Genomic DNA, 26,551 nt, shown 5'->3' on the forward strand with positions numbered 1-26,551 from the left:
ATTTATGCAACGCCTCTGAACTTCGATTTCTCTCAACAGAGGACAGGAGAGCTGTCAGTCAATAAATGTGAAAACAAAGTAACTTGCATTACTTATTTGACAAAGTAACTCAGATGTTTTGTTGTAAATTTTAAAAGTACCTTATGCTTTACTTTACTAGTTACTTGAAAAAGTAATCTGATTACGTAACTCAAGTTACTTGTAATGTTACTCCCAACACTGGTTATAAGTTTTAGTATTTATAGTGTTTTATTTTTCTATTTCAGGTTTAGTAATTTTAGTACTTAAACTTAAACTTTCAATTAGTTACCAAAGTTTTTTTTTTAAGTCTAAGTTTTTAATCTAAAAAAAATGTTTGGACTTTTTTGTTATAGTTTTAGTTAACAATAACAAAACTGGATAAAACTTTCAAGCAAGTTTCACTTTTCAGAAGAGCAAAAAAACTTATGAATCCTATAGAAATATTATTATGAGTAATATAACAGTAGCCTATGTTTATATTATTTTCTGTCATTGTGTAATTGAGGTGGAGAGTTTCAATGCGGTTGGAGATCTGTGAGCACAGGAAGGTGAACCGCAAGAAGTCGTGACTTTAAAATGACCCTTTGGTGCTTTGTTGGGTTCAGAGATACCAAATCCAGGTAATTCCATCATTCTGTCCTATAAACGCAATCTTCTGACACGTATTCCAGGTTCTCACTTGTAAAGGAACATTATGTTCTCCTTGTGTTCTTAAAATTAGACGGTTCGTTTTAAAGATTTAAGGGAGTTATTTTTTACGTTTTTATTATTCATAATTCAGATGACCATATTCAACATTCCCTCTTTGCCATAGAATTAAAGATTTGCTGTGCATTTGGAACATCCAAGAACTCTTTTTTCACAGACAGCGTTTAGATTAAGACAGGATTAGGCCTTAGTTCAATTAGGACATTTAAGTAGCTTTTAAACATGCCTTAGAAAAAAAAAAAACATTACTGTGTGCATCTTGAGACAAAACAATGGCAGTGACATATTTATTTCAAACATGAGTTTTAGTCTGGGACTAGGCTTAAGCCTTGTCTGTGAAACCTAGGGTTAGTGTGCAAAGCAATCTTAGTGGCTTTTCAATTTCAGGTATTTCAGCCGTTTAAAGTCCTGGTTACAAGCCTTTCGTTCAGGACGTGACGTGCAAAAGAAAAAAGATGAATAAATCACAGTTTACTGGCATTGTGACCTTGCCATTTCTGGCAATTATGTGCTAGGCGGCAAGGCTAATTTAATAGAAACAATACACCTTCATTAGCAGGCGAATCAAAAGGCCTCTTGTTTTAATCAAATCCTCCACAATAATGTGATTAGGACCATTCTAAAGAAGAGAAAAGAAGCCATTCACAACAATCACTTACCCACTAGAGCCAGTGGCTCAAATAATTCATATGCATAAGGGGATACCTGTGAAGTTAGAAAGCAACGCCTAAACAATAGAAAGGTTTTGATGAAAGGCTTGATGAATGATGAATGACATAAAAAAATGCTGTATAAAGCTTTGCATAACAGTGTTTTTTGACAAAATTCATAATTTAAGAATTGGTTCGCTTTCAGTTCATTTGTTGGGAAATGATTTGCAGTAGTGGCAGGAAAAAGAGATTTATTGCAACTGTACTTTCAACTGCCTGTACCATAACAGTTTTAATATGAATTAATACTCACTAACGTGTATTATTCAAAAGAACAGCTCTTATATGAAATGATTAGGATTTATTTCCATTTAAATTCTACCTCTTTAAATTAAAATATGAAGCTCCATGTGTCTAAATTCAATTTCCTGAATTTAATTGGAATCTTAACACTCGGATGGCAATTCGTAACTATTTTACGTTTTGACCAATTTTTGGCTAATTCCTGTTAATTAGTACAATTTGTACTTATCTGTACAATCCTATTTGTACATTTTCATATGATCTGCTTAGTCCTCACTGATGGTTTGGTTCAAATTTACCTTATGTATTTAATCTTACCTTCTTAACCAATGTCTTTGCCGCTGACCTTCGATGATACAATTCAACCATACTAACAAGCAAAAAGGACTTTATATAAACATTACATTTGTGTTTCATTTTTGGGGGGTTTTATTGCTGAAGTAAGCGTGTTAAACTTTCTTCCCCTGCGTCCTCTTCTTCTGTGATTCAGAATGCCAGCGCAGCTGAAAGGTGCGTTTGAGCTGCGCCCTCTACTGTACAGCCATGAATTTACACTTCCTTCATCCTGAGGCTTATTATTTCACTTATCATGTTAAACAGCCTGATCTCACGGCAATTTGTACGAATTTTACGAGGTGGCTAATTCGTACGAATTCATACGACCTCACTCGTACAAATTCGTACGATTTTTGCTAATTCGTACATATTTTACGAGTTACCAAATTCGTATGAATTCGTACGAATGACATACCCCTGACCCCGCCCCTAAACCCACCCATCACGTGGGTTTAGACAAATCGGACGAATTCGTACGAGTGAGGTCGTACGAATTAGCCACCTTTTAATCACTCGTACGAATTGGTCGTGAGATAGCGTTGTGTTAAAGAACCTTTACATTTGCCAACAATAGATCATTAAAAAACAATCAAGCTCAGCCCAGGTGAGAAAAAGCAACGCAAAAGTAACAATGCATTACTTTCCATAAAAAGTAACTAAGTAACACAATTAGTTACACAATATTGGAGCACATTACAAGTACCGGTAACTTTCCCCCAAACTCGTAGTTACGTTTTCTCGTGAGATCGGGTGGGAATTTACAAGGTTTTGATGCCGTTCTGAACGGCGCACAATTCTTTCCGCACACACTTGCTCTTTTTTTTTTTGCCAGCAATACAGTCATTGTGTCCTTTTTGGTTTGTTCTTCATGATTTGACAAAAAAAACTGTTTCCTTGACAACATATGGTCTACGTGGCAGAGCCTGGAGGTGTTGCCTCTGACGGACACATGCTGTGTTTGTGTGAAGATGAGTTTCACGGGCCCGGCTATGACGGTTGGCTACACGCGTGTCAGGTGTTATCAGCACAGTGTCTGTCTGTAGGGGGAAGATAACTGGAGAGTGATGTTTCAGAGAGTGAATCTGCTGTGGATTTCACCTGCTTTTAGGGCTTAAGATCAGGCTTTACTTCTCTCCAGATCTTCCTCAATGTCTTTTTTTTATTGCCATTATTCATTGATTCCCCTCGTGGTCCCTCCTTCTGCACGTTTTTTTACCCTCTGTCTTTAATTTGGCTCTCCGCCCCCTCTGCTCTCCTCTCATCTGTTCTCAGTTAGAAGATGCAGACACTTTGAATGATGTTAAAGGCAGAGCTCTCTGTCCAGTGCAGTGGTCAGGACATGACCTGACCCGGTTAGCATGATGAACTTGGAGGGACTAGAGATGATTGCTGTCCTGGTTGTGATTGTTGTCTTTGTTAAGGTTCTGGAGCAGTTTGGACTTTTAGAAGCAAGCTATGATGGTAAGCACAAAGAAGCTTTCTTTATGCTTTATTTTTTATTTTTATTTTTTTGAAGAATTCCACAGTACAGATATTTTGTAAAGTCTGAATCATTTGTAGTTTCTGAAACATATGTTCAGTTTTATGTGGTGCTTATTGGTTCTCTTGAATTTGCACTCTGAATGTAAGTTCATAATAGATACTTACAGGATTCTAAACAGTTTTATCCTGCATTTTTGTCCATATGGTTTCAGTTATGCTGTTCATTCATTCATTCATTCATTGATTCATTGATTGATTGATTCATTCATTCATTGATTCATTCACTCACTCACTCACTCACTCACTCACTCACTCACTCACTCACTCACTCACTCACTCACTCACTCACTCACTCACTCACTCATTCATTCATTCATTCATTCATTCATTCATCTGCAATTAAATAAAATTAGGTTACACTTTATTTGGTAACACTTTATTTTACAGTGTCCTTGTTGAACATGCTACATATAGTCTCAATAGTAATTACTATACATTATCCATAATTTTGCAACTAACCCTAAACCTAATCCTAACCCTATAAGTGCATAGTCAATTAATATTACTCAGTACTTCAATGTATAATTACACTGTAACAAGGACACCTTAAAATAAAGTTTCACCTTTGTTACACTGGAATTATACATTTAAGTACATATACATGTAATATTATACATGTATAATATTATATATGTAACAATGACACTGTAAAATAAAGTGTTACCTAAAATTATTATTTGGTGCTCCTGTGAGTTTGTGTGACAAAGTTTACCCTTGTGAAAAAGTACAGTTAGTATAATATTAATATTATTATTGCTGAACTTTTGTAGGAATTAAGAACATGTATATGTAATTTCAAAATTACTTCTATTGACTTTGAAATATAGTTAAACTATACTGTTGAATCAATGTACTGACAAGCATTTATGTTAACTGAAATACACTTTAATGTAAACTTAAAATGTAGTTTACAGTACAACTATTAATTCAAAATTATTACAAAGAGCACTTTTTAATTGTGTACTTAAGAAACAGTCATGAAAGTGTACACTTTAAGAACACTTAAGTGGCCTTTTATTTCATTAATATTAAGATATTTTAAGATTTAAAGTAGTGTATTGAATGCACTTAAGTGCATAATCAATAATTAAGTCCACTTTTTCATAAGAGTAAGATGGGTAAAGTTTAGTGTACTGAAGTTTCAAGTTAGTGTACTTAAGTGTTTTAGATAAATGATGCATAATTCATCTCATTGATAATGTAAGATGTATTTATTTATTTATTTTTAATATAAGAATTGATATAAGTTTACTGAATTTTAATAAAGTTAACAATTGGATAGTGGAATAGTGTTTAATGTCACTGAAAGATGAATAAATGTTCTGATATTGTGCAACAAAATAAAATATCACCTTCTTGATTTGAAAACCTGTTGAAAAAACCTGTTGTAAGTATAATTTTTATGTCCAGCAAAATCCTACCAAACTAAAAGGCAGCTTGTTCTCTGTCATTTTAAAAGTCTGCCGAGACTACAGACTTTCTGCTTTCCTTTCCACAGGTGAGCAGTGTGTTATTTTGGCATATGTTGTCATTATAGACCTTAGGGAAGTGCTAGATTCAATTTTTGACAGGAATGAAAACAGGGCCGTGATGAATAGAATACAGCGCATTCAATGGATCGTACTGTTGTTTAACAATTCGATTGTTCAGCTGATGAAATGTCTTTCCGAATAAAAAAAATTCAATATGGCACCTGCCTCTAGGTCTTTGTCATGCAGTTTCTTTGTCATGGACTGTGGCTGGGCTCACTTGTAACCTGCAGTTGGGTGCAGTATCACTTTTTGTGTGATTCAGTTCATAAATTGTTTTTAAACACAATATTAGATCAGTCTGTTAACTCGATGTCTGTCTTTGCTCTGAGTTTGTAGCATGCTTTATTTCCACAATCATTCTCTTGTAAGTTGTTCTAGGAGATGCTGCAGACTCAGAGCACATTGTTTGTTTCTCATCACCTTATTATTAACCTTACACGTGCACATGAGTTATTGTGTCTTATTATGAGTGGACTTACTGGTTTGATAGAAAAATGGTAAAACTGCTTCAGAATAGATGACAAATTGACTTCAAAGAAGTTTAATCACTCCCTATAGAGAGATTTTGATAAAATCTCTATATTTGTAAGATAAAGTGTAATGTCATACACACACCAGACATTATAAATCAAATGACATCACTAATAATCAGTATAAAAAGTGTTGAAACAGTTTGAACAATGGCTGCTTATGCTAACATTAGCATTAATACTTTGATTTATAGTGTGTAGAGTGTAGATCAAGCTAATTGGACGGTTGCAGTTGCAGTGCATTATTCAAAATGAATGTAATGATGCCAGCGTTCCCAGGCCGAATGCATCAGGCTGCCAAAGCCACTGGCATTTCCGCTTATTTATCATTAATATTTATTACAATGTTAAAATCACATTTCCTCGTTCTCTCAAGCCATGGTGTTTGGTTACCATGGTGTTTGTAAAGATTGGATTTATTATGTTTTATTTGTTTTAGATCAGAACGTTGCACACCACTTTAACACATGACCCTTTATGACCAATGCAATTATATATATATATATATATATAAAGAAGTTTAAGTACAGTTAACTGTAAGTAATTTCAACCTAAATTACATTAAACTGACTTTAAAAAAATGAGTTGAATCTTGTATAACTTATAAAAATGTTGAAAATTGCTTAACTTATTTTGATGAGTTAAAGCAACGTAAAAATATATGTTGTCATAACTTATTGATTTTGTAGAAAAAAATAATAAAACTTAAACTAAATAACAAAACATACACAAAAGCTGCAGAAAAGTAGTCCAAGTCTTCTAAAATGAACAGATCATAACTTTGTTGTTATTCAATAAAAAAATATATTAATCTGCATAAACTCACTTTTACATTAATAACAATAATTGAGAGAAATGATGATGTCTGATTAGTCTTTTCAGTGAATCAAGTTATCCAGTTTGCAAATCAGACTGAATCGATTCAACTCAATGACTCTCAGTGGTTAATAGTTCACTGAAAGGAAATATTATCAGTAAATAACTTAAATTTTGTTCTTTTCTGTCCATTTATGGTCCATGAGAGAACTAAAATCGACATAAGGGTGAGTAAATAATGACCAAATCTTTCAGGCTGTATACGTGGGTAGGCTGTCCCTTTAAGAGATTGTGTTTTGGGCACAGGTATGGCCAAGAGATTTTAGGCTGCAGTACACCTCATTTTGACGGTCCCCTTTAGATATTCTGTTGGCGTAACGTTGGACCTACATGTCAACTAACTCTCATTAGAGTATTAGTTGAGTATTAGTAGACTGTTAGGGGTTATAGGAATAGGGTTAGTAGAATAAGTTGACATGTACTTGCAAAGTTACTTATAGACGACAGAATGTCTAAAGGGGACCATCAAGACATTTGGTTCATCTGAATCTGATTCTGAATCTCGTGTTGTAGTTAAAAATAGATACTTTGCACAGTCAGATGCAAATGGCTTCTTTCACCCAAGTCACCTCGTCTCTGCTGGAGTGACAGTGAGTGAAGGCAGTGTGTCACCAAATGACACCGGCATGATATCAGATGACATGAGAACAGAGATGACGGCTCTGACAGGATCGTACAGGAAACAGAAGCGAGATTCACTTTTGGGATTGCAGCAGATTAAAGTAGAAAGTGAAGTAAGAACTTCCATTGTGCATGCAGTAAATTGCACTTCACGGCTTTGTGAAAAAGAAGTGCTCTTAATGGTTTTGATTGTGCACTGAGTCCTTCAAGTATTTTTTTTTTTTTTAAACTGCTTGCAAGTTTAAAGGCCACTTAAAGGGATACTCCACCCAAAAACATTTACTCACCCTCAAGTTGTTGCAAACCTGTATGAGTTTCTTTCTTCTGCTGAACACAAAGGAAGATACTTTGAAGAACGATTGGAACCAAACAGTTGTGGGTCATCATTGACTTCCATAGTAGAAAAAAAAATACTATGGAAGTCAATGGTGCCAAAGTTGCAATCGTTCTTTAAAATATCTTCAGCAGAAGAGGGAAACTCATAAAGGTTTGAGGGTGAGTAAATGATGACAGAATTTTCATTTTTGGGTGGAGTATCATTTAAAGTCCCCGTAAAGTCAAAATTAAGTATGTGTTCTGAGTTTGTCACACCACAGAAAAATGTGTTATTAGCCACCCAGCCAAATTTGAATGATAAAAAAAGCCGGCAAGTACATAAAATAAGCTATCAAAATCTTGAAAAAATGAGCAGTTTTCTCTGCTCTCAAACGCTGGGGGCGTGTCCGCTGGCTGCGCTGAAACCACGCCCACTCGCGGGAAAGCTGCACTCGACGGGACCCGCTACAGCCGAAATGGATGCTCCTAGCAGCTTATTAGGTTATACCAAGCCATATTTGTTTGAGCCTCCAGAGCCTGAATCCGATTCAGAAGACATTGACCAAGGAAGTCAACATCGTCCCCCTCGCTCTGCAACAGAATGGTAAATTTTTTCTCTCCCTTTTATGCAAGTTAGCTAAGTTATATGTAAGTAAACGTTAACTAGCTTAACCTAACTTAGACAAATAAAGTTAGACTAGCAATAAATAACAGAAAAAAACAACATATTTTTACACCTTATAGTTATAGATCAAACTAAGTTAGACTAGCAATAAACAACTGATTAAAAAATATATTTACACTTTATAGTTATAGATCAAACTAATAGCCATCATGGTTGTTATATTAACGATAAATTGATGTGCATAAATCCATTAGATAAGGGACTGCTTTGTGAACAGATACTAGTTTAAATTACTTGGCTAAGGAATTTTGATCATATAACGTTAAATAAAAATCACGTTAGAGGGTTGCAGAATTTAGTAGTTACAGTGGACTACCTACTATAATTATAACAAGCACACAAGGCAACTTACACTCATTGGTGGGCACGCATTGCCGATGATGGCGCCAGTTGTCGGCGGGACGGGAGGATGAAGGCCGAGGCGAGAGATAGTCGGTGCGGCACCTTTCACCAGTAACAACGGATTATCTGTGAATCCCAGTTGTCTCCGACGAAAGTTTATAAAACTATCACGAGTAAAATGATCACTACAGAGGCGGGTTTGGCTGGTGATCCTCAGCTCTCCATCAAGGTGGCTCTTCACAAAATTAATCCACCTCTTCTTGATGTCGTCGTTTTTAGGAAATTTAAACAAGGACACCGATCTGTTTTGCAAATGATTGCATCCAAGTAGTACGCATTTCCGTGACGAAGGCATGGCTAGATAGCAAACTGTAGGCTGTAGTAACTGATAATAGTACTGACAGTAACTCGCAAATGAGCGCCAAACTGATGCGAATGTGCTCTATTTATATTGTTAGAGGGATCAGTATCAGTGCGTCATCGAGTAGGGGCGTGTCCAAGAGCTCCAGTGCGTCATCGAGCCCTGTTTTAGACCCGCCCAAAAAATCCGTGAAATTGCCAGGGTGAAAAACTGTTTAACGGTCTAACTCCACAATTCAGTACTTCACAGTTCACAGTCTTTGTAATATGTTTTAGCAATACATTTCTAACCTTTAGAATGTGTTTAGAATGTTTTGTTAAAATTGCCTTTACAGGGACTTTAAGTGTACTTAAACACACTTGAGTACACCTTTTAAAGTGCTTCTTGTACTGGTGTCAAATTAAGTTTTACTTCAAACCACATTTGTTTTAATAATCGCTTTCCGTGCTTTGAAGAAGTACACATATTTTCATGTGTTGACTATTGCAAATGTGTAATTGACATTCAAGTTTCAACAGAAATGACATTAAAGTATATTTTCGGTTACCATAAATGCTTATCAGTACAGTCAAAATAAGCATTTTAAACGTATGCTAAAGTGTCCTTCTTTTTCCCAGAGGGAAGGTAAAGTAAGGAAAAACAAATGTGTATTTACAGCCATCACTCAAATCTTGATCATTGAAAGCAGACTATTTTGTCGTATGGATACTGTGATGACACTCTTTCAAAAGGGAGGGTCAAACAAGTCAGTTCATGGTAGTGAAGTGAAGGATTCGTGCAGGAGAAGGGTCTTAGTCCATGTGTAAATCAGTGTGAAACCAAATACTCACACACTGGCAGGAATCAGTCACCCGTCAGGCCCAAGACCAGCGCTCTCATGGCCATCTGCTGTCATTCTGTGTGTACTGTACATTATGCTTTCAGAAGTGTATTGTTATGGCTATGGCTGAATCTTCTATGTTTGTAATATTGTCTGATATTTTATCTGCACATATTTTGTTATATAGTTATAGACAATACTGTTGTTGTTTAGGAGAGTTGTTTGAACATTTGTTTTGGGTCGAGATTTGTTTATGAATGGTCTTGCAGTTATTCATTTCTGCCACTTGGTGGCAATACAGGTTTTGTTAAAATGGTGATTTAATGCATCTTAAGACACTAATCATGGCAGTCACTCCTCATCTATTTTCCTATTTGTTTCTAAAATTATTTCACAATATGTCCTAAAGCCTGAAATAATACATGCATTAAGGAAAATAGGTAGAAGATAATGTCTTGGCATATATAATGTGTTAGCATACAATTTCACACCAATAAATTGCATTTTAGGATCCTGGTTTTGACTTCCAGACTAGGATTTAAATTGGGTAGCTAATCGTTTTTTCAACCACAATGCCAAAAAAGTAAAACAAACTACTTCTACACAAAACATATTTTATATCCTATTCTATTCTTTTGTGCTCAAACAGATTGTGTGTGTGTGTGTGTGTGTGTGTGTGTGTGTGTGTGTGTGTGTGTGTGTGTGTGTGTGTGTGTGTGTGTGTGTGTGTGTGTGTGTGTGTGTGTGTGTGTGTGTGTGTGTGTGTGTGTGTGTGTGTGTGTGTGTGTGTGTGTGTGTGTGTGTGTGTGTGTGTGTGTGTGTGTGTGTGTGTGTGTGTGTGTGGTCGCAGGTGTGCTTTTCCGTTCAGGTTGGATGCTGTGACTGAAACCAAATGAAAGCGAGATAACTGAAATGAGAAAAAATAATCCTGTTAACAGAAGCAAGTAGTTTCAAATATTGAGCATAATTGCAGTTTTAAATGCAAAGCTATGGAAATGTGCTTTTATCAGTCATGTTTTAACTATTTAATCCATTTGTATTTGATTTGGCACATTAATAGCATGAGTGACAATGCTGCCATGCACTTGAACTGTCACCACAAACATTTAGTTTCCATTCATGGTCACTAATACCTTCGGCAATGCATTTAACCTCAGGTTGATCCTGGATGACTGTCCTTTCCATTAAATAAACCACTAAACCTGTGATTAAACTGACAGCCCTAGTTTTTGTATCTTCTTATAATTTTAAGTCCCCCTGTGGTGAAAATCAAGCTTTTAATGTTGTTTATATGTCTATGGTGTTTATAATATGCTTTAAGAAAAACCATGAGCAAATTTATAAGTCAGTATTTTCTCCTTAAAACTGCAGTGAAACAAAGACAGTCTCGAAATCACAGTTTGAAATCGCTGGTGTTTCTGACGTCACAAACTACCTTGTAACCAATCACGTCAACGAGTGATAATTGGCGGGGCGGGGCTAATTTGCATATTCATAGAACCGCATATACTAAATGAGGCAAGGGTGTAGAGTTACATGCAAGCTATTTTAAGGCATGAAGAATTTATTTTTCAAGAAAAAAAAAACATTTTAATATGTAATTTTGGTGATCAAAGATGAGTTTTAAGGGATACAATTATTGACTACAGGGGGACTTTAAGATTTGCAAAGTTTCTGTAACTGTTTGTACGAGCCATGTAGGCTACTAAGCACATGGATCATGCATCGACATTGTCAAAGAATTGTCTGAAAATATTTACATTGAGAAAACATTTAAAAAGTAAAACTTGATTTGTTGCTCCAGATGAAGAGTCTGAAGCAGCAGCCACAAAAACACAATCATTATCTGTTGTCATTTTGACTGATAAAGCAGTTTTCTGGATGGAAATGTGCCATGTTGGTGTGTCAAACTGATCATCCTTCTCAATCTTTATTTCAGTTTCATTATTAGTTCATCTTTTTCAATCCTTTTGTCTAAAGGCATGCCTTTTTTTATTCCGCCCTGCACTAGGTTGTTGTTTTTTTCTGCTTGAAGAAAATTATAGTAATTTGATAGGTCATTCGTCCTCAGTCCAGAGTATTTTTGACCAATTATTTTTCACAGGTGATGGAACATAAATGCTCTTGACATTTTAAAGCTACCCATATATCTGTGCTGACAACATGACAATGAAATGCCATGCAATTTTCTTCAAATGTTCCTGTCTTAGAAATGTAAAAAATGCAGCGTCCTAACCAAGTGCAACACGAAAAAGTTTCCAGTGACAAGCAATTTGTGTGTCAATCAGAACATATTTTGTTTAATAAATCTCTTCCTAAAAGTTGGCAAAGTGAACTATTAGCACTTTCTTTTCTGGTAAAATAAACAAAAAAATAACATTAACAAAAAGGACAAAAGTTGACATTCTTATTTGTTGCTATTAATATGTTGAGTGAAATATGTTAGGCTATTCTTGAAAGGTCCTTATAGTGCATATAAATGCACTTATAAATTCCTGACTTCTAAGAAAATCCTTCAGATTTACACTGTAAATCTACAACGTATAAAGCAAGTAAACCGCCATGTTCTTCTGTTCTTGACAGATAGATGGAAGTGCAGGTCAGTGTTTCCAGACAAACGTCTTGTTCCTTGAGCCAGTTGTGAGCCGTCTGTCTCAGCCAGTTGCCAGCAATATATTTCTTTCCAACCACATTAGCCGGCTTTCCTGGACAAATGCCACAGACTCTCATATCAAACATAAGTTTTAGCAAGATTGCTTATGTCACTGAATATTACATCATTTTCATTGCATCAAATAACATGGGTGCAGCTTGGTATTTGGTCCTCCAGTGTCCTGCTTGAATTAAACCTAAACTGTTATTTCACCCTCAATTGTGTATTCAGCACTGCTCAGAGCAGCCACGCTTCACAAGCTTTAATTGCTTACATTTCACACTCAGTGCTTCGGGGGATTTGAGGATATGATGGGCTAATTTTACTGCTTTTTACATATTGGAAACAAACATTGGTTCATGTGGTATAGTGGATATTGCTATTAAGCATGTAATTATAGCCTACCTGAGACATTACATAGCTGTTTCAAACACCTTTATCACCTTTATACACACACACACAATAAGTGTGTATCGCTGTATCGTGACTGTATCGATACAGCACAGCCTCTCGTACCTTATTGCTTACACACACACACACACACACACACACACACACACACACACATATATATATATATATATATATATATATATATGTGTGTGTGTGTGTAAGCAATAAGTACAAGAGGCTGTGGTGTATGGTGAATAAGTCACGCCTGCAACCCCTTCAGCCATGACTTATTCATGATGCAGCATTAGCCTCGAGTACCTTATTGCTTTAAAAAAAACGGTTACCACACAATACAAATATTAAAGCCAATAATATATATCAATGCAAGTTTCATGAAATAAAATCACTAAAAGCCTTCCTTCCACTGGAAAAAATAGTCCCTGACCGTGACCAGCAACAGAAGTTACATTATTTCGCCCTTAGATGGCGGCAAAGACTGTCTTTATGAGCGAGTCAGTCAGAGAAGACTGAAACTTCTTGTGATTGTGAACACTGATAAGCAAGAGCAACTAACAAATGACTAGTGTGTCAAGGCACGGGAAAACCCCAAACTGAGATATTGCAGCGGACATTCAAATGGATTTTTTATTACGAATAGGACTGACCTGAAGGAAAATGCTATATCTACTGTAAGGTACACTCGTTTACTCCATCTCTCACAACTACTACTACTCTACACTCACCTAAAGGATTATTAGGAACACCATACTAATACTGTGTTTGACCCCCTTTCGCCTTCAGAACTGCCTCAATTCTACGTGGCATTGATTCAACAAGGTGCTGAAAGCATTCTTTAGAAATGTTGGCCCATATTGATAGGATAGCATCTTGCAGTTGATGGAGATTTGTGGGATGCACATCCAGGGCACGAAGCTCCAGTTCCACCACATCCCAAAGATGCTCTATTGGGTTGAGATCTGGTGACTGTGGGGGCCATTTTAGTACAGTGAACTCATTGTCATGTTCAAGAAACCAATTTGAAATGATTCGAGCTTTGTGACATGGTGCATTATCCTGCTGGAAGTAGCTATCAGAGGATGGGTACATGGTGGCCATAAAGGGATGGACATGGTCAGAAACAATGCTCAGGTAGGCCGTGGCATTTAAACAATGCCCAATTGGCACTAAGGGGCCTAAAGTGTGCCAAGAAAACATCCCCCACACCATTACACCACCACCACCAGCCTGCACAGTGGTAACAAGGCATGATGGATCCATGTTCTCATTCTGTTTACGCCAAATTCTGACTCTACCATCTGAATGTCTCAACAGAAATCGAGACTCATCAGACCAGGCAACATTTTTCCAGTCTTCAACTTTCCAATTTTGGTGAGCTCTTGCAAATTGTATCCTCTTTTTCCTATTTGTAGTGGAGATGAGTGGTACCCGGTGGGGTCTTCTGCTGTTGTAGCCCATCCGCCTCAAGGTTGTGCGTGTTGTGGCTTCACAAATGCTTTGCTGCATACCTCGGTTGTAACGAGTGGTTATTTCAGTCAAAGTTGCTCTTCTATCAGCTTGAATCAGTCGGCCCATTCTCCTCTGACCTCTAGCATCAACAAGGCATTTTCGCCCACAGGACTGCCGCATACTGGATGTTTTTCCCTTTTCACACCATTCTTTGTAAACCCTAGAAATGGTTGTGCGTGAAAATCCCAGTAACTGAGCAGATTGTGAAATACTCAGACCGGCCCGTCTGGCACCAACAACCATGCCACGCTCAAAATTGCTTAAATCACCTTTCTTTCCCATTCTGACATTCAGTTTGGAGTTTAGGAGATTGTCTTGACCAGGACCACACCCCTAAATACATTGAAGCAACTGCCATGTGATTGGTTGATTAGATAATAGCATTAATGAGAAATTGAACAGGTGTTCCTAATAATCCTTTAGGTGAGTGTATAAGCTTCAATGAACAATATTAATAAGAACATAATGTTTACATTGCTAATAGTGGTTGCTTGGGGTGTTGTGATTCATATAACCTTGGGTGAAGCGGAATAAAACACTATTGACCAATCAGAATCAAGGACTGGAACTAACCATTTTATAAATATATTTATACAACAGGGCTGCGTTCAGCCCCGACAAAAAGTTGCACAACGTTTTTTAAACAGAAACGGTGATGCTTTGCAAGAGTTGCAACTATGGCAGCTGAGAAGGCCATTCTTTGTGTTCTTTGTAAAGAATTTTCGGAGCCTGATGAAGTCGGTATAAATATGTGTTTAAAACTACAAAATATGCCCGATGTTACAGTTACTGCACTTGCCGCCCAGAACACAAGAGAACATCCCAATCGAGTGAAGGGATTTGTGGAAACTGAAATGGAAGCACACATCTTACCTAATTCAGATTAAAACACATCTATTTAGCCTCACATACTGAATTTATTTGTAGTTCATACTGTTTTAATACCCTGTATTTTCTTTCTCATTTTTAGGAAAAGCACTTAATTACCATTGTTTATTTCTATACCAAATGCCATACACTTGCAATGAAAGTGTACAAACACTAAAATATAAACCGTTACAGCACTCAACCGTTTCACCGTTTTTATCACACTGTCATGGCGGTCGAGCAGATGCACCATATTTTTTACAAATACTACTGTTGTTGTGTCACGAAATAGTTTTTTTTAGGCGAGAATGTAGTTATTTAGACCTCAAATATGTGACTAATAGATAATCATAGTGCCTACTTTACAAACATAGTGCCTATTTTACAATCCGTTTAGGCATTTCAAACACCTTTATCAGACTTTTTGTAAATATATAATATGCGATGTGTGTGTGTATATATATATATATATATATATATATATATATATGTGTGTGTATGTATACAAACTTTTATGTTTGATGCGATTAATCAATTTGACAGCACTGATTTTTATTTAATAATAATCACCATAAAAGTCATTTTCAATGGGTCAAAAACAGTGCCCTAAAATAAATCTCTTTCCATAATTTGGAAAGAGATTTTCACTATGGTTACTGAAAGATATGGTTTGAGCTGTTCTAAAAGGATGGTTTTCACCCAAAACCCCCCCCAAAAAATCTTTTTTTATTATCATGCAGTCCTATCATATCTCTCTGTGACTTCAGAGTCTGAGTTCCCCCTGTATTATTCATAAGGCGTTGTCTTATCTTTAGGCAGGTATTTCCAATTTACAAGCAATGATCACAAATGTGAATGTGTGACGGACTTGTGTGCTTCCTCACTGACAGAGTCTTTAGCTACAGGTCACCGTCCACTACGTCGCGCCTCTGACACTTTAAATGAGGATATTTTTAAAAAGCTGAATTGAAAGCAGTGTTTGTGTTGCTGTGTGAATCAGGACAGGCTTTCCTCACATAACCCTCCGTTGGACAGGCTTGATAAGAGTCCCCACAGGACAGGGAGCCTTTGACCGTGAAAAGAAATATGTAATCTCTCGCCAAAATCGATTTTATAACCAGCAGAAATCGAAGAACAAGGAGCGTTCACATCCTATGCTTGACAGAGATAAGAAATCGACCCCACTAAGGGCTCTCCATCAACACTCTCTGACATTTTACGTCACCTTTAAGACTTCACGGAAAGACAACACAGAACAGGAGGAGACTGCCATTATGACACTTGCAGCTGTCAATGGAGTGAATGCTGGTGTCTTTGATTTATGTTTGTGGTTTCCTGCGATTTGTTTTTTTTTATACTATTTTATACTGTTTAACCTTTTGGGCAGAAACTATGAGTCGATAATCATTCCCTCTGATTCCCTAAGGGCTAGTGTCATAGTTTTATTAAAACCATGCTATTATAGGCAGATAGAGGGGGAAAAACACAATGAGCAAAATTAAAAATGGCTGAAGGCATAATCTGAATAATTACATGAGCTACATTAATAACCCTACACTAAATTATTTTCTCCAAAAAAAGGAATAAAATAATTTGGTACGAGACCTTTAAGCAGTTAGAGATATGGGGAATTGCTATATTAACTGTAATACATGCAAATTGCACTGTTTATGAATTATGCTGTATAATGAATCTTCTAAGAGTGTGAAATCAATGAGTTGGTGTAATGTTACAATCCTTTGGCATCTCTCAACTGTATATTATGGGCCAGAAGGTGGCAGTAGTCATGCATTTTTATGGAGGAAGCATTAGTAGTAGTTTTAAGGATGCTTTACTGTAAATCCACAGTCTCTTGTAAGCACAAAGGTAATAGTTCTAAGCTATAATGAGTTTAATTTTGTTTGCTTAAAGGGAAAAATGGAATGATGAGTTGAAAGTAATTTGTGTCATTATTCACTCGTCCTCATCAAGCCCTTATGCAGTTGATTTTATAATTGTATAGAATTTTCACATAGGTCTTTCCATAGCAGAAAAAGAACTACACTTTAACATACTTTTAAAAAGAATACTTTCTACAAAAAATAATATACTTTCAAATAATATAATAAGTGTAACCTGAATGTAATGTTTTCGGACGCTTTATATCATGTAAACTGGAATTAAATGAAAATGTGTTTTGTGTTAAATTCAGTCAGCTGAACTTTAGAGTGATTTAGAGTCATTTATATTGAAACTTGTATTGATGTATTTATTTGACACATTTGTAATGATGAAGCATTTTAAAATATATTAACTTTAAATGTAACACACTACTGTAATCAAGTAGGCTACTTTACACATGTGCTTTAGTATTTTAGTCAACACATCAAAATAAGTGTACTTCTTTAAAGCACAACAAAAGATTATAAAAGCATAATGATTTAAAATGCTTTCAAAGTAAACCTTTTAATTTGACATTTTTACAAAGTGTATTGTTTTAAATGTGCTAAGTGTTTGATTTCTTTCAAATTACATTATCCGCTAGTGCAATACAATTAAGCACACTTCTTTTTCATAAGAATGAATGGTTTATTTTGAGAGTGAATCATTTTCAGACTGTTCTTCAAACTATGACTTCAGAAGGAATTCTGTGGTGCTTCTTTAGCCTGTGGTTACTGGGAAAAAACCAGTGTATTGATTCTTCACAATTCGCCTTTTGTGTTTATCCTGAAAACCATAAAAGCAGTGTGGATTCAGAAGGGTGAATAAATAAATAATGACAGCTTTTTAATATGGGGGTGAACTGTCCCTCTAAGGGTTATATAGTGAGTGCACTTTATTGAACAAGACAGACTTTCCTCTTCAGTCGTGTAATCGATGGGTGTCCTTAGAGTATAGACATCGTGCAAATAAATGCACTGTCAAACTGTTTAAAGGATGAGTTCATTATGCATTGATTTTTTTTTTTCCTCAGCATGTTGTGTGTTGAATTACAGGCCATGTTCATGCCGCTCTATATCCATAGGAAATGATGCGAATTCGGTGATAATTAGATTAAACTAGTTTTAAGTGAAGGGAGTGAGGACATGAAGAGAGAGCAGTTGAATATATTTTTCTCATCACTTTTCCTCAATGATTTCGCTCTCCTCATCTCATTTCCTTTCCCTCCCCTCATCTCTCTCTCTCTCTCTCTCTCTCTCTCTCCCCCACCCCACACACACTCCGAAACCTCTCGCACGTCGGCACACATTTCAAACTCACGCTCTGGTCTCTGACTCTTCTGTGTTGGGAGACTCGGATCCCCAGAGTTGAACCTCAGCCTCCCAGGCTGGATTTGGAGCAGGAGTGGAGCGCTGCACCACGAGGGTGCCTGGGGCGGCCCGGCCAGTGCATGCTGGGGGCTGGACGGAACTGGAGCGAGGAGTTTGGCACGGGGTCAGGCAGGTGGCATGAGCAGGAGCAGGGGGTCGCGGTGGTGAACGCCATGTGGGAAACGGAGGGTCTGCAGACGCTCGGCATTGTGTTGATCGTGTGCGCTTCGCTCAAGCTGCTTCATCTGCTCGGGCTTATCAACTTCTCAGAGGGTAAGAGAGAGACTGATGATGAAGAGTCGATGCATCCGAGATCTTTTTTGGATGTCCTGTCAGAATGACCTTGACAAATAGGCTTGTTTAGGAGTTTTGGAAATATGTGAGAATGTTGGTGTGCATGGAAAGATGTGAAATGGCAAATATTCTGCTGCTAGGTTTGTGAATGCAATGGAAATATGGCTTTGGAGACAAGTTGTAAGTGTTTGTGTGAATACGTCAGGAGAAGTGCGTCTTTTGAGGAGCCAGGTGGACACGCATTTGGTTTTCCTAATATATTGCTGGGTGTTAGTTAATGCTTTAACTAATGGGACCTTATTGTAAAGTGTTACCAAATATTAGATTCAACTATTAAAAAAAACATAACAAACCAAAATAATCAACACTTTAACAAATTGACCTGCTCAGAATCTTTTTTCCTCATGCTTTCTACATTTTTCAATAGCATTATTTTTTATAACAACATATGATATTATTTGCTTGCCGTCACCATAAAAGATGCAGAATCAGTTTCTTCTCTTTTAATTCTGGGTTCAGTCGCTAAAAACAACATAGTTTCATGTCAAACATGTATTCATTTCTGCACCTGTTCACATGCAAGCTGTACATTTCTTCCCAATTTTTATTTATTTTCATTTTAATTCTAAACAACGTATATAGAATGAAATAGTTATAGTTCTCAAGAAATGAAAACTCTGTCATAATTTACTCATCTGCAAGAAAATGTTCACGCTCCAAATGTAAAACAAGAGTAACCCATGTGATTCGTGCACTATATTCATCTGACTCTGAAGTCATACAATAGCATTCACACGCATCAATATCTTGCACATTCAAATATGGCTCATTTATGACACAAGACTGAACTTGCAGAGAACAAATCCGGCTCACTGGAAGACAAAAATATGTACATGAACTTTACCAAAACAGAAAATTTGAATGTGGAAATCTGAAAAGCTTTTGTGTTGCACAGAAGAAAAGAAGGGAAGTTAAGAGATGACAGTTTCCGTTGTTGAGAAGCATAAAAAAAATTTTTTAAAAGGGATAAAGAGTGTGTATAATGAGAGTATTGACATATTGTTTTGCATATATGTCCACAACTTTTGTCTTGGATAGCAAGCTATACTGTAGCTGTACATGTAATTGGTTTGTCTCAATGAAAGTAAAATTGTTTGTTTTGTACAGAGGTTTGTCATCCCTGCTGAAATTTCCATCATGAATTCCATGCTGGTCCAGGCTGGTTTGTGCTGGGTAGAGCTGAGTGGTGTTCAAGCTGGTGGACCAGCATAGTCATGCTGTTCTCAAGCAAAACTGAGCTGGTATAGCCGGTCCACCAGCTATTCCCATGCTGGTGGTGACCAGTAAACCAGCAACCAGCATCCCAATCTGGTTCCAGCATGCAAAACATACCTTATGCTGGTGTATGTTGGGTGCATCCACACATAGATATTCAGGACACGTACACACTGTAAAGTTCCATCTTGTTTGTTTGTTATCCGCTATTTTTGACCAAATAATAATACAGCAACCAAAGACTCATAATGTTCTGCAGTTTTACCTAAACTGCTGTCTACAGAGGCATTGCTTTTTTATTTATATGTTTGTTTTGCAGAGCGTACACTTGAAGTGTTGCCATGTCCACTTATTATAAGCGTTTTTAGGCTTGTTGTTTGAGCTTGGCTCATAAAGCGATCCAGTTTTTGGAGGTGATAAAGTAGGCAGGTGCGGGTTGCAATTTTGGTCCTTTTGTCAATATAAAGCATTTGGATTTATCTCGGTTTATTATGGCCTTGTTCCAGTGTTGGGGGTAACGAGTTACAAAGTAACGGATTACAGTAACGATATTACTTTTTTGGGTAACGAAGTAAAGTAACGCATTACACTAAAAATATCGGTAACTACACTACTTTACTATACTATAGGAACGCGCTTTCCTGCGTTACCCAAGCCGTGTTTGCTTGTGTGTAAAGTTCTGTCTAGTGGTGCGTGCGCACCGTTGCCATAGAGATCGATTTGAGTGACATAGCTGCCGGTGCGAAGGAGAGAGGGAAATGGAGACGGAGACGGAGACAGGGGGTCTCTGCAGCGCGAGTCTCCGCTGACTGCACGCGCACCTCCCCAAACGGACGAGGCGTTTATACTCGACGCGCTCGCCATTGTACTATTCTGTGAAACGACGGGGCGACTCGAGTAATTGTCCTCTTAACCATCAGGAATCAACGGTGAGAAGAAGAAAGGTCCACACGTGACGATGTTTATTTTAGTAGGCTACATCACCACCAATAACACTACAAAAAGAATCGTGTACGTAAAATCCAGTAAACCCTGAGATTATTACTTGTGACATTAGAACAAAATGTGGATATAAAAACATGTATGTAGACTATAGAACTAAATCAACGATCTCTTAAATAGTTTCTAATTTCACTAAACATTTCATTAAGTTTCGTGGACATTTTATAAAACATGGATCTTTCTATTAAAAATGCTTATTATGCTATTGTAGGCTCATTTTGTAAACATAAGCAACTGATTTAGACACGCAAACTGTGTGCCGGTGCGGTCACGGTGAGACGTAGGCTACATGCTCGGGCAGATTCGGCTTCTTGAAGTCGTTCATCCTCGGATTCGGCGCCGCGCGCGCTGTTACAAAAACTCTTCTCAAGTCTTGGAGCACAGCAGGTAACACAAAACAAAATGAACAGGCTTGTTGCAGGGTTCATTGTAGAGGAATGCTTCCCCTGCCGACTATTGAATCGCCAAGAAAAATGCATTTTAAATTAAGATTAAAAATGTAAAAGTGACCTTTATTTTATTATTTTTCATTGACCACTTCATTTTTTATTTTTATTGCCATGAGTCGAATAAAAAGCTTGTTTTGTTCTCAGGAGAAGAGTTTATTCTCATGTTTCCCAAAGCCTGTGTTTTAAAACTTGTGTGTTGACCCCATTTTAAAATGACCGCACCATAGCCTCCTTGTTTGTGGATTTTACAGTGAGATATATTTCCTTGTGCAGACAGGGATATTGTTCTTTCATATGGTTTTACATGCCATTTTGTATATATTTATACAATAAACACTATGTAGACAGGCTAAGTGATGATAGGGCTATGATATTTGTCCATAAATTAAGAAACGGGAAAGTAAAGTAATAAGTAGTGAAGTTACTTTTCAAACGCAGTAACTAGTAAAGTAATCTCATTACAATTTACAGAAGTAACTAGTAACTAGTAACTAATTACCTTTTTTGAGTAACTACCCCAACACTGCCTTGTTCGCTGTTTTTTCTAGGAAGATCTGACAACAAAAACGAGTTGATGAAAGTAGGTACTTATTTTGAATGAGTAATTACTTCATGACCACTAAAAAAAGTATGTTCTATATATTATGAATGTGTGTAGTATGAATGTAATCTGGACGTACTACATTCACCGTGTTGTTATTATCACGTGACCTACCAGCGTCAGTTGCGTCGCTTCACCGCCATTCATAAATCCTCTCCCGTGGCCTCATGGGATAGTAAAGTGTCCATCGATGCACACTTCAGAATCTCGCCAGAAGAAGTAGGTCATCCTGGTATTTTTTGCCTATTATTTTGAGTACTGGGAATTCAGACTTCTTTTGTCACATACTGTTTTTCACCTACTATATAGGGAAGTATGCGATTTCGGATGCAGCCGATGACTCGTACCTCTTTCAGAGATGGTTTCGCTTCTATATCCTGTGATTTTCTTGCACCACACACACGTGACGCAGAAGTGAGGTACATCTTTGATGCGTGTTAAAATACTTCATTAACAACTAGTTGCTCAGGGAAATTTTGCGGGGAGATGATTTGTTTTTAGATTACTGAACTCTGTGTACGTACAGAAGGGGATTATACACTAAAAGGTGAACTGACAACCGGATTTAGCTGGAGTGTGTACACTGCCTTACAGAGTCACCTTCCACACTCTGATATCATGCTGTTCCATTACTATGGGAGGCTTCAGAAATCAGAGGCCAGAGATCATTACTTTCTGTGCTTGCTTGCTCTGGTGATTAAATGCACTTCTGCGATCACAGACTCTGTCCAACAATTGTACGCCGTGCAATCCACCCAGTTTTGCTTCATTTTCCAGGTTTTGTTTTTCCATGTCTCTGTGGGTTCATTTCAATGGCTCATTTACTGTCAGTATTAGAGCTAATAGGATGTCGGCTGAACAATGGATCTTATTAGCAAAGTGTTTCTTTAAGTTTATGAAATGTCAAACACTACAAGCGGTTTAGGATTATATCACGCTGCCTATCTAATGCCACTCTAAATGCCAACATCTTTTCCCAGCTTAGTTTGAGCTTCCATCCCTCTTTAACATAGATATCTGCCATGAACCCAGTCACAGACGGCTACTCTCTGTAAATGTTTTAGCCCTGATGTCAATTATGAGCTCACAGGTGTTACTGACCCTAGATCAGGGGTCATTTAATCATTAAGGCTGTAAGCACTGTGGAACAAAAGCCCAGACAACAAGAGATCGCACCCAATCAGTGTGTCAGTGAAGATAAATATTGTCCAGTTGACCTGCACTCACACAGGTGCACATGCACTCGACGAGTGTGACTCAGGGACTCATAAAGTTCCCGTGTCAAATTAACAGCGGCGCCAAGCATTAAGACAGAGAACATCGCAGCCGCAACGGTGCGGTATACCCTCACTTCTGGCCTTTGTCTTTGACATGTATTTTTTGACATGAGATTTACAAGTTTATAAAAGGTCTGAGGATGAAATTTAGTTCAGAAGGACAGGGCTGAGGTGCAATGATAATAATCTGTCTGGTTTAATTTTTTTTAAATTATACATTTTAAAGTATTTATTTTGTATGTATTCATTTGTTAATTTGATTTATTTGTTATTAATTAATTCATTTATTTATTTTGGCCCCGTAGTAATCAAATACTAGCAAAACACAGTTGCACAATCAATTTTATTTGTTTGTTTGCTTGCTTGTTTTGCTAAATACTGCTTTCGTACAATGATGAAAAACAGGAGAGCTTACCCACTCAGTAATCGAAGACTACCAAAACACCTACATAGTTGCACACAAACATTTGTTTGTTTGTTTGTTTTTGTTTGTTTGTTTTGCTAAATATTGCTTTTATATAATGATGAAAAACTGGAGAGCTTACCCACTGAGTAATCAAAGACTACCTAAACACCTACATGGTTGCAAAGTCAAACACACTCTTGTTTGTATGTTTGATTGTTTGTTTGTTTGTTTGATTGTTTGTTTTGCTAAATACTGCTTTTATATAATGACAAAAAAATTAGTGCTTACCCTATCAGTAATTAAAGACTTCCAAAACACCTGCATGGTTGCAAACACGTTTGTTTTGTTTGTTTGTTTTCCTAAATACTGCTTTCATGTAATGATGAAAAACAGGAGTGCTTACCCTCTCAGTAATCAAAGACTACCAAAACATCTATATGGTTGCACACATGTTTGTTTGTTTGTTTGTTTGTTTGTTTGTTTTCCTAAATACTGCTTTCATATAATGAAAAATTAGTGCATACCCTCTCAATAATTGAAGACTACCAAAACACCTGGTTGCAAACACACGTGTGTGTGTTTGTTCGTTTGTTTGTTTGTTTGTTTGTTTGTTTGTTTGTTTGTTTTCCTAAATACTGCTTTCATGTAATGATGAAAAACAGGAGTGCTTACCCTCTCAGTAATCAAAGACTACCAAAACATCTATATGGTTGCACACACGTTTTTTTGTTTTTTTGTTTGTTTGTTTGTTTGTTTGTTTTCCTAAATACTGCTTTCATATAATGAAAAATTAGTGCACATACCCTCTCAATAATTGAAGACTACCAAAACACCTGGTTGCAAACACACGTGTGTTTGTTTGTTTGTTTGTTTTCCTAAATACTGCTTTCATGTAATGATGAAAAACAGGAGTGCTTACCCTCTCAGTAATCAAAGACTACCAAAACATCTATATGGTTGCACACATGTTTGTTTGTTTGTTTGTTTGTTTGTTTGTTTTCCTAAATACTGCTTTCATATAATGAAAAATTAGTGCATACCCTCTCAATAATTGAAGACAACCAAAACACCTGGTTGCAAACACACGTGTGTTTGTTTGTTTGTTTGTTTGTTTGTTTGTTTGTTTGTTTTGCTAAATACTGCTTTCATATGTAATGATGAAAAACTGGAGTGCTTACCCTCTCAGTAATCAAAGACTACCAGACCATTCATTCATTCATTCCTTTATTCAAACATTTATTTATTATTTTTGCCAAATAATGCTTTCATATGTAGATGGGAAAACAGGAGTTCTTATTACGCTTACCCCAAAAAATCTTGAGTGGCAGCCTTTCAATTTCGTTTTATTTTGCTCCAGACAGCGAAAGTCAAATAAAAGTGCAGTGATCTTCAAATATCTCTGAACTCTCAAACTTCAGAATGTGCCTTATCTCTCTTTTACCCTCCATCTCTTGAGAGTTGGATAAAATCAGAAGGTAATGACTGGTTTAGTGTCTGTGTTCTCAGAGTTTGAATGCCGGACAATTTATTTGTTCATGTTTGTGAATGCCTACACCGTTCTCTGTTGTGGCTACAGATACTGAACTCAACATCAGGTTTTATGTTTCTTGTTTGTTTTTTAAGTCCCAATTAAGACAAAATTATAATGTTCTGTTTGCTATTGCTTGATAGGTCTATGATCAGAGTTCATGCTACTGCTTCTTGCTTCACAAGCTTTGTGCTGTATGATTCAGTGTGCATGGTCTGATCCCAGTGCAGGGAGTTTCTGTCAGTCAATGGCTCTGATTCAGCACATATACTATTGAAACTTGGAACTTGGATCCAAGATGTTGTTTTTCAAGTCAGTCAAATCTCAAGTCATGATCAAAATTTGACTTGCGCCTCAGGTTACATGGTTGCAGTTGAGCCAAGACAAAAGACTCCAGAGGGCTTTATACATTAATCTCATCAAAATAGATCATGCTGGTGAGACATGTGTTTTGGTATAATAAAGAAAGCATGTGCCAAACTTTGTAGACTTCCATATGAAAGCAGTAGCAGCTCATCATAATCCAGTCATCTTGCAGTTAGTCCCTGTCTGTCCTCATGAAGGCCTTGCATCCTTTGAATATGCATTAGTGTGTGTATTAGTGTATTAGTGTTGCCACAATACTGGAATTTCCATCTTCGATACGATACCTTGAAAAATATCAATATTCGATACCATTTTCGATACCACAGGGAGAACTGCCATGTATACCTGGCATTCTGACATAATTTTGTATGTATTTGCTCGTTTAAGAGGAATAAGCCAAGAAAGAATTCGGCATCTGAGAGAGTGAGAACGTTCAGCTTGTATCGTATCGGTGTATCAATACTGCAGAAAAGGAGTATTGGAACCGTTTCAGATATTTTAGAATCAATATATATCGAAATATCAATACTTTTGACAAAACTAATGTGTATACACACTTCGCCTGTGTGTTTGCCAGAGTACATGAAAGAATAACTTGCTGTTAGAAACATTAGCTTACAAACTTTACGCCTCAGTGGAAACGAGCCTTGCTTGAGTACTATAACTGAGGACAGGGGTGAATTTGACAGTCTTTGATCATGAGACATGCTTACCAATAGACGAGTTTTTCAATGAATCATTTGCAGACTTCTACAATAAAGAAACACAAGAGTGCAGCAATTAATGAAGTGTGTATGTGTTACATTTTTAATGGTTTTGTGTTTCTTGGTTTTAATATATGGACTTTTATTTTGAAGTGTATTTTCTATTTTCCTTGTTCTAGTGTTTCACCTATTGTGTTTAGTTCCTGTTTGCCTTTGTTTTCTTAGCCTCATTAGTTTCCACAGTGATTCATTGTTCACGCTTGTTCCTTGTTAGCCC

At 36.8% G+C, this 26,551-nt stretch overlaps 1 protein-coding gene across 9 annotated transcripts in view; it reads left to right on the plus strand.

The window, feature by feature from the left end:
* The window catches only part of kcnip4a (potassium voltage-gated channel interacting protein 4a), a 248,446-nt gene that overhangs the window by 168,445 nt on the left and 53,450 nt on the right, over positions 1-26,551 (plus strand). Inside the window, exon 1 of one of the 9 annotated variants that reach the window (XM_056240372.1) lies at positions 2,903-3,479. The exons of 7 other annotated variants lie outside the window; for them this stretch is intronic. In XM_056240372.1, coding sequence (XP_056096347.1) covers positions 3,377-3,479 — 103 coding nt within the window. In that variant the 5' untranslated portion in view covers positions 2,903-3,376. Of the gene's footprint in view, positions 1-2,902; positions 3,480-18,273; positions 18,646-26,551 lie in introns of those variants that run through there. One more of the 9 variants, XM_056240367.1, reaches the window with a different exon arrangement.

This window comes from Rhinichthys klamathensis, unplaced genomic scaffold (assembly GCF_029890125.1).
Source record: "Rhinichthys klamathensis goyatoka isolate OS25496 unplaced genomic scaffold, OSU_Roscu_1.1 h1tg000593l_1, whole genome shotgun sequence".
NCBI classification, from domain to species: Eukaryota; Metazoa; Chordata; class Actinopteri; order Cypriniformes; family Leuciscidae; genus Rhinichthys; species Rhinichthys klamathensis.